The sequence below is a fragment of the Anas platyrhynchos genome, chromosome 8 (assembly GCF_047663525.1).
Source record: "Anas platyrhynchos isolate ZD024472 breed Pekin duck chromosome 8, IASCAAS_PekinDuck_T2T, whole genome shotgun sequence".
In the NCBI taxonomy this organism is placed as follows: domain Eukaryota; kingdom Metazoa; phylum Chordata; class Aves; order Anseriformes; family Anatidae; genus Anas; species Anas platyrhynchos.
The window spans coordinates 29,573,346-29,585,624 of record NC_092594.1 but is presented as its reverse complement, the minus strand read 5'-3'; the positions used below and the strand labels follow the sequence as shown (position 1 = coordinate 29,585,624).

General features: G+C 39.8%; 1 protein-coding gene across 1 annotated transcript in view; it reads left to right on the top strand.

Annotated features, from left to right (window-relative positions):
• Positions 1-12,279, top strand: part of EIF2B3 (eukaryotic translation initiation factor 2B subunit gamma) — a 94,331-nt gene that overhangs the window by 18,993 nt on the left and 63,059 nt on the right. The window contains exons 4-5 of the mRNA XM_027462613.3: positions 189-348; positions 4,704-4,815. Coding sequence (XP_027318414.1) covers positions 189-348; positions 4,704-4,815 — 272 coding nt within the window. The remainder of the gene's footprint in view (positions 1-188; positions 349-4,703; positions 4,816-12,279) is intronic.

Sequence of the window (12,279 nt, the reverse complement as noted above, 5' to 3'; positions counted from 1 at the left end):
AGTAACAGCAGGACTCAAGCAATGTGAACTGGTAAAAGCCAGTAACTATTTCTGGCAGAGTATGGCAGACCCCAAGTTTTTTTTTTAAAAATAAAAAAGTTATGGGTATATTTATTGCTAAGTCATCAAATGTTAATCCGTATGTGGTCATTTGTATTTCTGAAGGGTTTATTTTTTTTCTTTGACAGACTGATGTTTTAGTATTGAGCTGCGATCTGATCACAGATGTCGATTTATATAAAGTTGTGGATCTCTTCCGGACACACGATGCTACTCTGTCCATGTTGATGAAGAAAACTCATGAGCCTGCAGAAGTGGTACCAGGACAGAAAGGGAAAAAAAAGCCAGGTGTGTAGATGGGAATACTTATTTATTTATAAACATTAGTGAAACCACCATCATATGAAATGTGTGTATATATATCATATATGTATATTTATCAATCAGAAAGTGAAAGAAATAAAAAGGTACAGATGCTCTGTTTTTCCTCACATTCCCTGGTGGGGGTGTGACTTGCTTTTTTCCAGCTCAGAATTAAATATTAGCCTCGTGTAATCGTGCAGGCTCCGATCCAAAGCTCACAAGAGTTAAGGGAAAAGCTCCAGGTGACTGCAGTGAGTTTTGGATCAATCCCTAAATTTTTGTTACATATGAACATTAAAACCGCTACTTTTTTTCAAGGGCACTCAGCATCAGTCAGATTGTAGCTGGGAATTTCACAATTGGCTGTCGGACCTGATTTAGATGGATAACAAATACTTCTAGAAATTCTTCCCTCTTGTGCTATGTACTGAATTAGCCTTCTGAGATCACATCCAGAAGCCTTTCAGTAGGCAAAACTCCCACTGATTTCAAGGATTTGGTTAGATGCTTATCTTGTCCTTCTTACTATAATATCTTAGTGCTTTGTGATCTTTAATGTATCTATTCTCACAACACTGCTGTAAGGCAGGGCAGAGCTATTATCCCCATTTTACTTCTTTGCTAAGTACTAAATGCCATACAGTTGCTCCCATACCATGCCTCTCATTTTATTTTAATGGTATCTGTTAAATTGCTGAAGCTTGATTATTGCCAGCTTAGTGGGTCCTGGTCTCTGATTAAAGCTCAGAGGCATTACAGCAATACGAATAAGAAAGCATAGCTTCAAACTGTTTGAGAGGAGTGAAACTCAAGCCAACGGTTGGACTACGTGTGTGTCTGAAAGTGGAGGAAATGTGTTTTTAAAAGAAAGCTGCTTAGACAAAGATTTTCTGGAGCAAAGAATAAGGATAACAGGACCGAAAGCATTTTATACTTAAACTTTTGTACAGCTCTAAACCTCCCTGTGTTTGAAAAGACAATCCAAGCAGTAATGGCACATAAAGCATTGTCAAGTGCTTTACTATAACCTCGAAGATGAGCATTCAGAAGTTAGAGATGGATGGATCTATGGTTAAACATCATATTGCAGAGTCCTCAATTTTATGCTTTTCTTGAGAGCTGTGCACCCTTGAGAGCTCTTACTCGTAACTATTTAAAAAAAAAAAAAAAAAAAGGTTGCAAAACCACAACAGATCAAGCTCTTCTGGGATCAGTCGTGACAGCATGGCTGTGGAGCATCATGGCTGGTGTGTCTTGCTTGTACCTCTTGATGATATAGAAGACCTTAGATGTCACCTGCTATTTGATCAGTTCTAGGAGCTGAGCCATCAAAACAACCTTTCCTTAAGAATAAAACCTGCCAAACTTTTTGCAGCAAAAATAGAAGTCTTGAACAATTACGTGAAGCTGCAGTTCTTCAAAGATTTGTAGTGGAGCGAGATAGTAAAAAGTACACTCTTGAGACACAACTTAGCAGCCCTTACTGAATGCCTTGTTTCTTCTCCAAAGAACTGGAACACCAGAGCTTTTCAAGGGAAGGGCCACCCAACTGTTTAAGCTCAGGCTAGCCACTTTTTCTTCTTTAGCCTTAGAAGCAGCTGAGCTGTTTTCTCTGAAGTTTTCCCAGTGTTGCTCTTAAAGCAGGCACCTAGCATTAGAAATTTTCTACCAGTTAAAATTTGAGAAAGCTTGCAAGCGACTGAAGACAAGACGTTAACAAGGAGTGTGTCAGGCAGCTTTTCATAGTAGGTGGCTCTGTTGGCTCCTTCTCTAATTCATGGCACGTACATGGTTCTGTACACACTTGCACTGTGCTGTTGGAAGCGTTATTACTAGGACATGGAACCCTAGTCCTGACAAGCCACTAAATATATCTGGGGCTTTATTTATTATCTGTCTTTTCTTACAAATTCATTAATTTTTGAGAAGGAACAGCAAGACTTACCTCCCATGGCTCATAGTGTCTGATGCAAAGTAATTTCTTTTAGAATATCATTAAGCATTCAGGAATTGTGATACAAGGAACAGTTTTTTTAATTAGCAAGAATTGCTGTATTAATCAGCCATTGATTCATACTGATGATTCTCTGAAATGCTTGACATAATTCAGTTGAAAGTCACAGGGTGAAGTCCATAGGCTTCTGTACTTAGAGGATCAACTGTTGGTGATAATCATCTCATTGGATTTTCAAATTGATTAAGAAGAGGCATGGCAATAAAAAAAATAGAGAGCTGGTGAATGGTACTAACCCAGATAAAGAAAGCGTGTCAGGAATTCAGGCACCCAGAGTGGAGCCATGTGCTTAAAGGTGATGTGCAAGGGATTGGGGTGAAAAAGTGTCTGTCTGAACCTTTCTGTGTATAAAGAAAAGCAGAAAAGATGGGGATGGTGACTCTTCTGCTTGTTTTTCTTGTCTTGAAAGCAGCAGGCATGTCATCACTGGTATTCCCTGTGTTTGCCAGAAGACCTCTTGGTGGTCTTGCAGGCTGCATCGTGTGAATTCTCTCCCCTTAATTGAGAGGGTGGGGATACTGAATCTTTAACAAAGGTGTCTTTTTCCCAAGTGTCAATTAATTATGCTTGATTAAAGAGTGTTTTAGAAAATCTGACTGGAAATTATTTCTTCTCCCTACTGAATTGCTCAACTCCCATTCTCTTGCGATGTGGTTTCTTTAGGTCATCAAAGCTCTCGGAACTGATGGGATGTAATTTCTGGGGTAATTAATAAATTACAATAGCTGTGTCAAGTCCTTATTTACATGTATCTATTATGAGGAGGCAAAATGCATCCCGTATTCTATTTTCATATGCTAAACCATTTTTTTAGTTAATATCACTGCAGGTTTAACACTTCTCTCATACTTTCCTCACAGAGGAAATTGATTTTATTCATTGATTTTAATTTATTCATTGATTTTAATCATAACTTTTTTTTTTTAATTATGAAAGTAACGCTGCTTGTTGCCTATGTAGAAATGCAGGGGAAAACTTCCCTTCATCTGGCATCTGCTCTAAACCAACTGGTGCTCTCTAGCAAAGTGAGCTTTATCCTGATGGTACTTGATTTGTCAGCCTTACATGTCCGGGCCTATTTTTGTATTTCTTTGCTGTATGATTAATTTCTGAGAAGAGGGTTTGCCTGATCACTTGGATCAAAGGCTGCCAGTAGGAGAGCTTTGAACAGCTGTGTAGATTTGACTTTATTTTGATAGTGGCTATTACTATGGTAACTCTGAAGGAATAAATATGAAGAAAATAAGGTACAGGGCTGAACTGGGGAAAATGGGGTTAAAAATGCAGTTTGGCTGTGAAAAGATCTTAAAGAATTAACTACTTGTTGAATGTGCTGTTACTTCTATGTGGTTAAAGGTTTAGAATCTAGGAGGTTTAAATCTGAAAATTTGGCCCAAAATAAAAGTATTTAGTGGGAGAAAAGTTTATTGTTTTTTGTTTTTTTTTTTTTTGCTAGAACTGTAGCATGGCATTCTTGTACAGCCTGTGTTCGTGTAAAAAGCCATTTATGGATGCCACCGGAGTTGTGTTACATACTAAGTGAGAGTCAGCTGCCACCACTGTATTCAGAAGGTGTAAAAACCTGTTCACAAATAAGTGATTTATATTTCAGTAGACCAAAGTCACTGTTGATGTGCTGTCACTGATTGCAGCAGATGGGAGTTGCCATAATAATATATGGGACTGTTAAGTATTCACTTGCTTGGCAGTTTTATGAACAGATAGTTGAAAGAAGTTAACCCACCCAGAAGCATCAGTGGCAGAAGTCTCAGAATCTATACCTTTATGTTTGTGTGTGATCTAATATTTCTATTGCTCTCTGTATCTGTCTGAAATGGGAGATCAGCTGCAAAGTAGTTATGTCTTAACTCTCTTAACTCTCCAGACCGCCTGATTCTAATGTGGAGTGATTTATGATGAGGAAGAAGCAGCTGGATTTTGAAGAGCTCTCTGCTTGCAGTTGAGGGGGAGAGAGAGAGAAGGAAAGCACTCTTAGCATGGCTCACGATGGAGTGTTACATGCTGGGACCTGTAGTTGGCACCTTCATAAAAAAGATGTAAAAAGCTGCAGGGACAGTGTTTCAAATACATGTGTATCAGCTACCCTGACTGAAAAGCAGTCCATAAATATTATGTAAAAAAGATATTTAAAAAAATAAGTAAATATTGTGTGTTTTTTTTAGCTTTATTGAAAATTCATTGATTTACAGGGTCAGTGTGAAACCTAGTATTTTATATTTCAGGGCTTGGTGGTGGTCCCATTTGTCTTCCCAGCATACATTAAGACAGGGTTATATAATTTTATTTTTTTTATTTTTAACTTCAGTGGAGCAGCGTGACTTCATTGGAGTGGATGATACAGGAAAAAGATTGCTCTTCATGGCTAATGAAGCTGACCTGGATGAAGAACTTGTCATTAAAAGATCCATCCTTCAGAAGTAAGCTTATGAGTCCCTGTAATAGAAACTGCACTTGGAATGGGGGGGAAAATAATGGTGGAGTAGGAGTGATGGTTAAAGACAGGAAAGAGAATGAATGGGTGGAAAGGTAACTCTCCATGAAATGAAGCCAGTGTCAGTATAGTTCAGATACAGCTTAGATTCAGATATTCGGAAGTGGTAGACCTAGGTCCATGAATGAAACTCCAGTCATACTGTATCTGAGAAAAGCTCTTAGGATTTCATACACTCTGTGCATATAAGGCACAAAACCCTAGCTGTGTTTCCTGGATGAAAGACATTAATAAGAAAAAATTTATTATATCCACTGTTAAATTGCACTGAGGATGTGGATGAATATATTAAATATGCCAGACATAGCTGAGCTTTCCATGCAGCATAATCCATCTGCTTTAGTAGAAGAATGAAGGATGGTTTGTTGTTCTGTATGCTCTTCTGTGAAGTGACTTCAGTTTTCTAAGATGCGTATTGTCTGACATCTTCTGTGGAAGCTCTGCTGGCTCCTTCAGAGAGCAGCCTTTGTAGTCTGTCCCAGGCTGACAGTCAGGCTGTCACCTCTGTGAGGTTAGACACCTGCGGGGCAGCCATCTGAGAGCTGGGAAATTCGTCCATGTGGACCCTGTAAGTCAAGGATGAGGACATCTGGGGTCTGCTCCCAGATAATCCCTCTGTGAAAATGCCTCTGCTGTAGGCCACGTGAAATATCTGAGCTTTAACAATCCTCTGCTAGTTGTAATCTTTCCTCGAACATCCTGCTACCAGATGCGAGGGAGGTGCTGTATGCCTGCGGAAAGATGACTCGTCCTCTGCCAAAGTTGAAGGATTACCCTAAATGATGGTGGCCAAAAGCAAGCCATATTAACTGCTGTGATGGAAAGAGCCTGTCCCAGGGTGTCGCCACTGTCTCTCCTTTCTTTTTTTCTTTTTTTTTTTACTTGGTTATGGCACGGACGGAGCTGCAGGCGTGCGTTCTGTCCATATGCAGCACTTACCAGCATAATATGGGAAATAGAGCACTGGTTGCATTCTGTGGTTTTGAGCGAACAAAGGCTAATATGTCTATTTTGAGCTAAGGAGGAATATTTTATCTACTGTTAGTGATGGGCTTGTCTTTATGGCTTGCGCTAGCGGGGAGCTACGATATAACAACTTCAAAATTGCTGTAACATATGTGAGCTTATTTGACCTCTGATTTTACAGGTTCATCTAACCAGAGGTTTCTCATTCCTGTTACCCTATAGCTAAATTAATCAGGCTTTATCCTCCAGGCCAAACTTTGCCTTCAGGAACACCTGTTCAGTTACATTGTCTTCAGCAGACCTTCCTGAATGTAACTGTTTGGGAACTGGTAAATGTGTTGGTAATACACAGATGGGGCAAAATCTGTGTGTGTCTCTCCCAGCTTTGAGAGCTGTGCATATGTAAATATAAAGTGTTAATTACCTTCCAAGTAAAGCCTACAGCTGACAGTCTAGGAGCAGAAAGAGAGAAGATCTGGTAAGTTTATTTATTAAAAAAAAAAAAAAAAGACATTTTCAAGTGTAGTCATACACTGTAAACATTCTCAGGTGGAGTATACAAGTAGCCAAGACTGATTTTATTTTGAGATTCAAAGGATAACACCTCAAACAGCCTGGCAGTTCAAAGTATCAGGCTGAGGATTTGGGCCAGTATCTGCTTGGGTGAGGCTCTGGTGTTGCTGTTCTCCGAAGCTGCCTGCTGTGGACGCTGGTGCACGCTCTGTTTTACAGCTGCCATCTTGGAGAAGCTGTGAGGGAAGAAACAAACTATATGGAAATTGTCAAATATTTTCATATGAGGCAATTCCAGGGTAGCAACAACTGTGGGAGCTCTAGGAAGACAAAGTGTTGGCAGCTGATGAAGTTCTAACCACTGCGTTGTCTAGACCTGCTCAAGCCCTGACTTTCTCATGTGAGAAACAAAAGCAATGCTTAAAACTATCTTTGAAGTCTTTTTTTATACATCATAGTAAAGCGAGAAAAAAAGGAGCAAGCCCAATCTCGTTTTTCTTCGTGGATCACTTGAAGTGACTGACTTTCAGCTACCATGTTGGCTGTTTCTTGATCTCTGGACTTTGTTTTAATGAAATAGCAGGCGTTGTGGCAAGATGGGAGAATTTCCAGTACACTCATTTGTTCCTCTGCAAAATACAATAGACATCTTGAGGGTGTTGCTTTTGTTTGTTTTGCTTTTAATGGGCCCTTTGAAGGGTTATGGTGGTCTTGTTACATGAACTCTAGAACTCTTTCAGTGCTTGGTTTGCTTTTCAGATCCTTTTCATTTTCTTTTTTTTCCCCCCAACCCCTCCTGCTTTTAAGGAGGGGGTGGAAATGGGGACAGGGAGGGAGTGGTGGAGAGAATGCGAAGAGGGAAGATGAGCTTTTCACTAGAGCTAAGAATCTTGTTACTGCTAAAAATCTAGATCCCCTATAGAAATGGTTCAAAGAACCTTTGGCTTCCCCTTCTCTCAGGAGGGAAGTTCTGTTGACAAAACACGCAAAGCTGTAGAATGCAAATTTAACTCCTTGAAGAAAAACCTTTTTCCTGACCTTTGCCTTTTTCCTATCATTGGATTTCACACTCTTCGCTTTCCTGCCATAAAGGAGCAGCTGGCGGGGAGGGACAGGGGAAAATACACATTCTCCTGAGTACCTATTGAGCATTAAATGTTTGTTTGCTCTTGACTCAAGTATTTTTGTAATAATGAAAAGTGTTACAGAAAGAAACATTTTAATAGGATTTCTACCTTCATGGTGTACGCAGCTCTTTTTCTCAGCTTGGTTGAAATTTCTTTTCAGGACTTGTTGCTTTGATTTGTTTGTGGGTGGCTTTGTTGGTTTTTTATTTGTTTGTTTGTTTGTTTTTGTGAGTTGTGGATAGCTGCATTGTTCCTGAGAAATACCTCTCCTTGATACACCACAACAAGGAGTCTTGATTTTTCTCCTTTGATGACCAGAGCAAATCTCTCAAAAGATTATTTATTTATTTATTTATTTATTTATTTATTTATTTATTTTTCCATTTCTGTGCTGTTAATCATGCTGGTGGCAAGTCACACAGGTAGCACGCTCCCTGGAGTAAAACACTGCAAAACAGGATCGGATATATGCATTCGGTTATATTTTGATGCCCATCAGGATGGGCTGGGAAACAAATTTATTGGTAGTGCCTAGAGAGATTAATGCTGCTGGGGAAAGGCTTTTCAAGGAAATGGTTCCCTGTTTGGGTAATGAGAGCTTATAAAAAGCCATGAACAGCCTGTGCATGTCATTCACTCTGGCAAATAGCTGCAAGATGAGATACTAGAACGAAAGAAATACAGTTTGGGGAAGTTTCAGAGCCAGTTTAGGGCTCTTTGAAGAGGAAAAAAAATAAATCTGTGCTCATCCCTGGAGCCTGGTTTTGCCAGTGACATCTCTCTGACTTAGGGCTTGGCAGCATGAAGGAGTGAGGAAATGATGAGAATTCCATAGCTGCCTTTTTTGTTTTCAGAGAGAGATGGGGCAAAGGTATTTGTTTTCAAAGCACAATTACAATGGACAGGGAACTTTTTGCTCCACCTCAGATATTTATGGTCATGCAAAGTGAGACAGTAAAAGACACCTGTTGGAGCAGGTCTAAATTTGGAGCATTTCCTTTCAAGATATTGTGGGCTGTGTAAGGGTGAGTTCAGCCTTCGTGGGTGTTCCATCTGCACAGACGCAGGTGCAGGGCTTCTCCCAGAGAATATGTTAATAAATCACCATGACAATTCCAGCTACTTATTACCTCATGTGCTTCAGACAGAAAGGAATACCTCATCTATAAATATATGCAGGACTAACGTTAGGAACCTTGCAGAAACAATGCAGATCTGTTTTTGAGATATTTTAATAAAAAGAGGGGGAGAGAGGGTAAGACGGGGGAGTCTTTTCTTCCCTTTCCCCTTGCATCATGAGAATAAAAATGACTGCTGTAGTGTAATTTTCAAAGTCCACATTGCCAAGTGGGGAGGTAATGGGAGTTCAGAAATAGCTTTGATACACTTGATTTCCTTTCTATCGCCTTGGGATATTGCCTTTTTTTCTGCTGATAATTTGTCTTAAATAAGTGGATCGTATATAAACACTGCAGCTTCCTTAGCTTTGCTGTTCTCTGCCACTGCTCTCCCTGGGAAATTGGCATCTCTGAAATACTCCGCTACTCCTGTGGTGGCTCGTTTGTTTTGTCTTTTAAAACAGAGTTCCTGTGAGGAAGGATGGGAGCGACACACATACAGGCAGATGCTCCACTGGGTAAAGCATTCTGAACTAGATCATGGGCAAGATGCCCTCTTTTAGGGTTACCCCCTCCACCTTGCCCCCAGCTGGATGTTTTCTTTGTATTCAAGTGATTTTTTTGAGGAATACTGTGGGAAGATGTTGGATGTTTCTTTCTCTGAAACGTGGCTTTTTGAAAATGATGTATAGAACTTCATGGTTTTGCTGCTAGTCCAGATCTTTTCTTGCAGTTATTTCAGATCTGCTCATTTCATAAATAAAAATAAAATTTTCTGACTAACATCCAGAAAATAAGTCAGGTTCATTTTTGGCTCCTCCAACACAAAACCAGGAATTGTATGTGTAGATTTAGGTAATAATCCTCTTGCAGATGCACAAGCCAGAGAAGAATCTGGTTCGCCTTCCCAGAACTGAATTAGTTTCACAGTACTAGGAGGAATTTAAAAAGTTGTAAAAAGTTATTTTAGCCAGTAAAGCAAGCGGATCTGACTCTGAATCAAAACAGGGAAACTAGGTCTATTGAATAAGAGGGTGTGATTTTTATACACTAACTTCTCAGACTATAACCACACTCTAAAAATCTTGGTGTAGCTTTAATCATATTTCTGTACGGAAGAGGATTTTGCTAAATGCTTCAGAAAAGATATTGGCCTATGAGTTTTTGAGGCATGAGTAGGGAATAGATGCTCATAAGATGCCTTTGGAGGTCTTACTTGCCTGTTTAGAAGTTTCTCAGTTCCCTAGGAGTAACTGCTGTAGCCTAAGAGGCATTCATTTTCTTAGGAAGTTTGCATTTCTGTTATGCATTTAAGCCTTGCTCTGCTTTTTCTGTAAATATGTTGGGGATGAGTGTAGCCTTCAGTTTCAGAGGTTGAGTATTTTTAAATTATTCATTGTTTAGAAGACAGATTTAGCCAAATATAAGGAAGACATTAATTTGGTGCTTTTATATGTTGTGCTTGTACAGCAAACATGAATGCACTATCAAAGCCATTCACGAGACATTGGACGTTATATTTGAAAGAGCTGCTATTACTTATTGTAATACTGTTGCTTCCACTGGATTTTATTGTGTTTTGCTCCTGCCATAATATTTTATTGATTGAGTGAGAGGTTGGAAAGAATGTACAACGTGTGCATGTCCTGTTTATAAAAGAGAGGTCGTGCCATGTCTTGACAGCTTATACAGGTAAGAGGTCATGAATCTTGGAATCGGGAAATATTAGCAAGGACTTCTATTAAATTTAGCTATAGAAAGATTTATTGACAATTGATTTAATTTTACTGCAAGATCCTTGCCAGCATTACAGTAACCATAAGACTAAAAGCAGAAAGTTTGAGGCTCAGCATTTGGTTTCTAATTGCAACACACATTTACTGACATTGATCGTCATTAGTCACTTGTCTGATGCTGCGGTCTCAGATTGGCATTTAGTCCATGACTTGGTTTTACTTTTTGAAGGTTTCAAAGTAGGAAGAGATGACTGTTGTTTGGATGCTGTAGAGTATGTGTGTAAATGTAATGCTCTGAATGAGTCACCAGGTTGGATAATACTGAATCTGAATCTCAATGTTAGTCTAAAAGAAGGCTGCCTCTTGAAAAGATGTCAAATGACCCGTTCATTTTTTAAAAAGATGTCTCAATATTTTAACACAGCTGCCACCGTGCAATTTTTATCGATGCATTGAGTTCATTTCACAAAGTAGGCAGGAAACTTAGCCATCATGGTTGTTTATATGACATTTTTACCCATGTTGATCTAGATGTAACCTGTATGATATGGAAGTTTCTCTGAATGGTCTAGTTAGGGGAGAGGCACAGAATGATCAGTGTTTTGCTCTCAACATATGTTTTCAGCCATCGGGTGTATTTGGAGAGGTATTATTGAAATCTTAGGGGTTCACCTTGTGTCCAGCACCCCCAGAACGACCGGTAAGCAACAGAGGGGCACAGACTCCTTATTGTGTGCTTGGGATGGTACAGAGGGAAAAAGCCAAAGGTCAGAGGAGTTATCCCTACTTGTGTGAGTGCTGTCAGGCTCTCCCCTACCACATGTCAGCCATGTGTTCCTCATCAGCGGGATGTGGAACTCCATGACGCAGAGCAGACTGGAATGCGGAGTTAGTTAACACCCGCCGTTGGGGAATTTATCAGCCAATGTGGAATACAGGGGGGAGGAAACAGCCTAGTTTAAAGCAAAGTAAGGGTGAAATGAGGCATGTGACTGTTCCTCTTCAGTTAAAAAGGTCTGATTCTGCTTGGGGCTGAGGTCCTGATTCCTGAGCTCAACCCAAGCTTAGTCTTGCGGTTTGCCTACCATTCTCCAGTCCTCTTTTCTTGGGTTTTAATCCCTTAAATTGTCATGCTTAGCAGAAGTTTTCTGCAGTGTTCTGGAGGCAAACACCCTTGGGAATTTTGTAAGGAACTATTCATCTAGCTCACGCTAAGAAACCCGGACTTTGAAGAGTATTTTCTTCATCATGGGTGTCGAGATCCCAAACTGCTAACTTGCAAGGATACCTAAAAGCGATGGATACCTAAAAGTGATAGTCTCTCCTTGAACATTAGCTACACTCAGTAGCAACTGAACTGTAGTTGCCTAGTTTTTCTTAATGCTGATCTACTACACTTATCTCATGGCTACTGTGAACTCTAACCAGGATGATTTATTGTAATGTTTAGCACTGCTAAGGATAGTGTTGAAGTCATAATGGAAAGAGTCAGAACATACAACTAGCTGGTTGAAGGTATGTGTGCCCAGGATCCCTTATTGGGTTCGCGTTCGACTTTACTCGCAGCAAATATATATCTTTCAAAATGTTTCCATTCATTCAGAATACAATGCTGAATTCCCTCTTGAATAGCTGTTGTGTGGTTCTCCCCAAACAGCATTGTGCTGGCAGTTTCTGGAATTACACAGGAAATGAAGAGCATAGCAAACTTTCCTTTCTCTTGCTAAGACAAACTCCCCGGGAGTTCTTCCAGTAGATCGAGTAAATAGCAGAGATCTATTCCTAAGGGCACCATGTCCTCTACAGTTCTGCTTTGAGAAATCCTAATTTTCTCTGGCTTTAAATCCTTCCTTTCTCTTCAACAAATTTATTGCGCCATTTCTCCAGCTAAAGAAGATTAGATTGAGATTCCTTTTACAAGCAGCAGAAC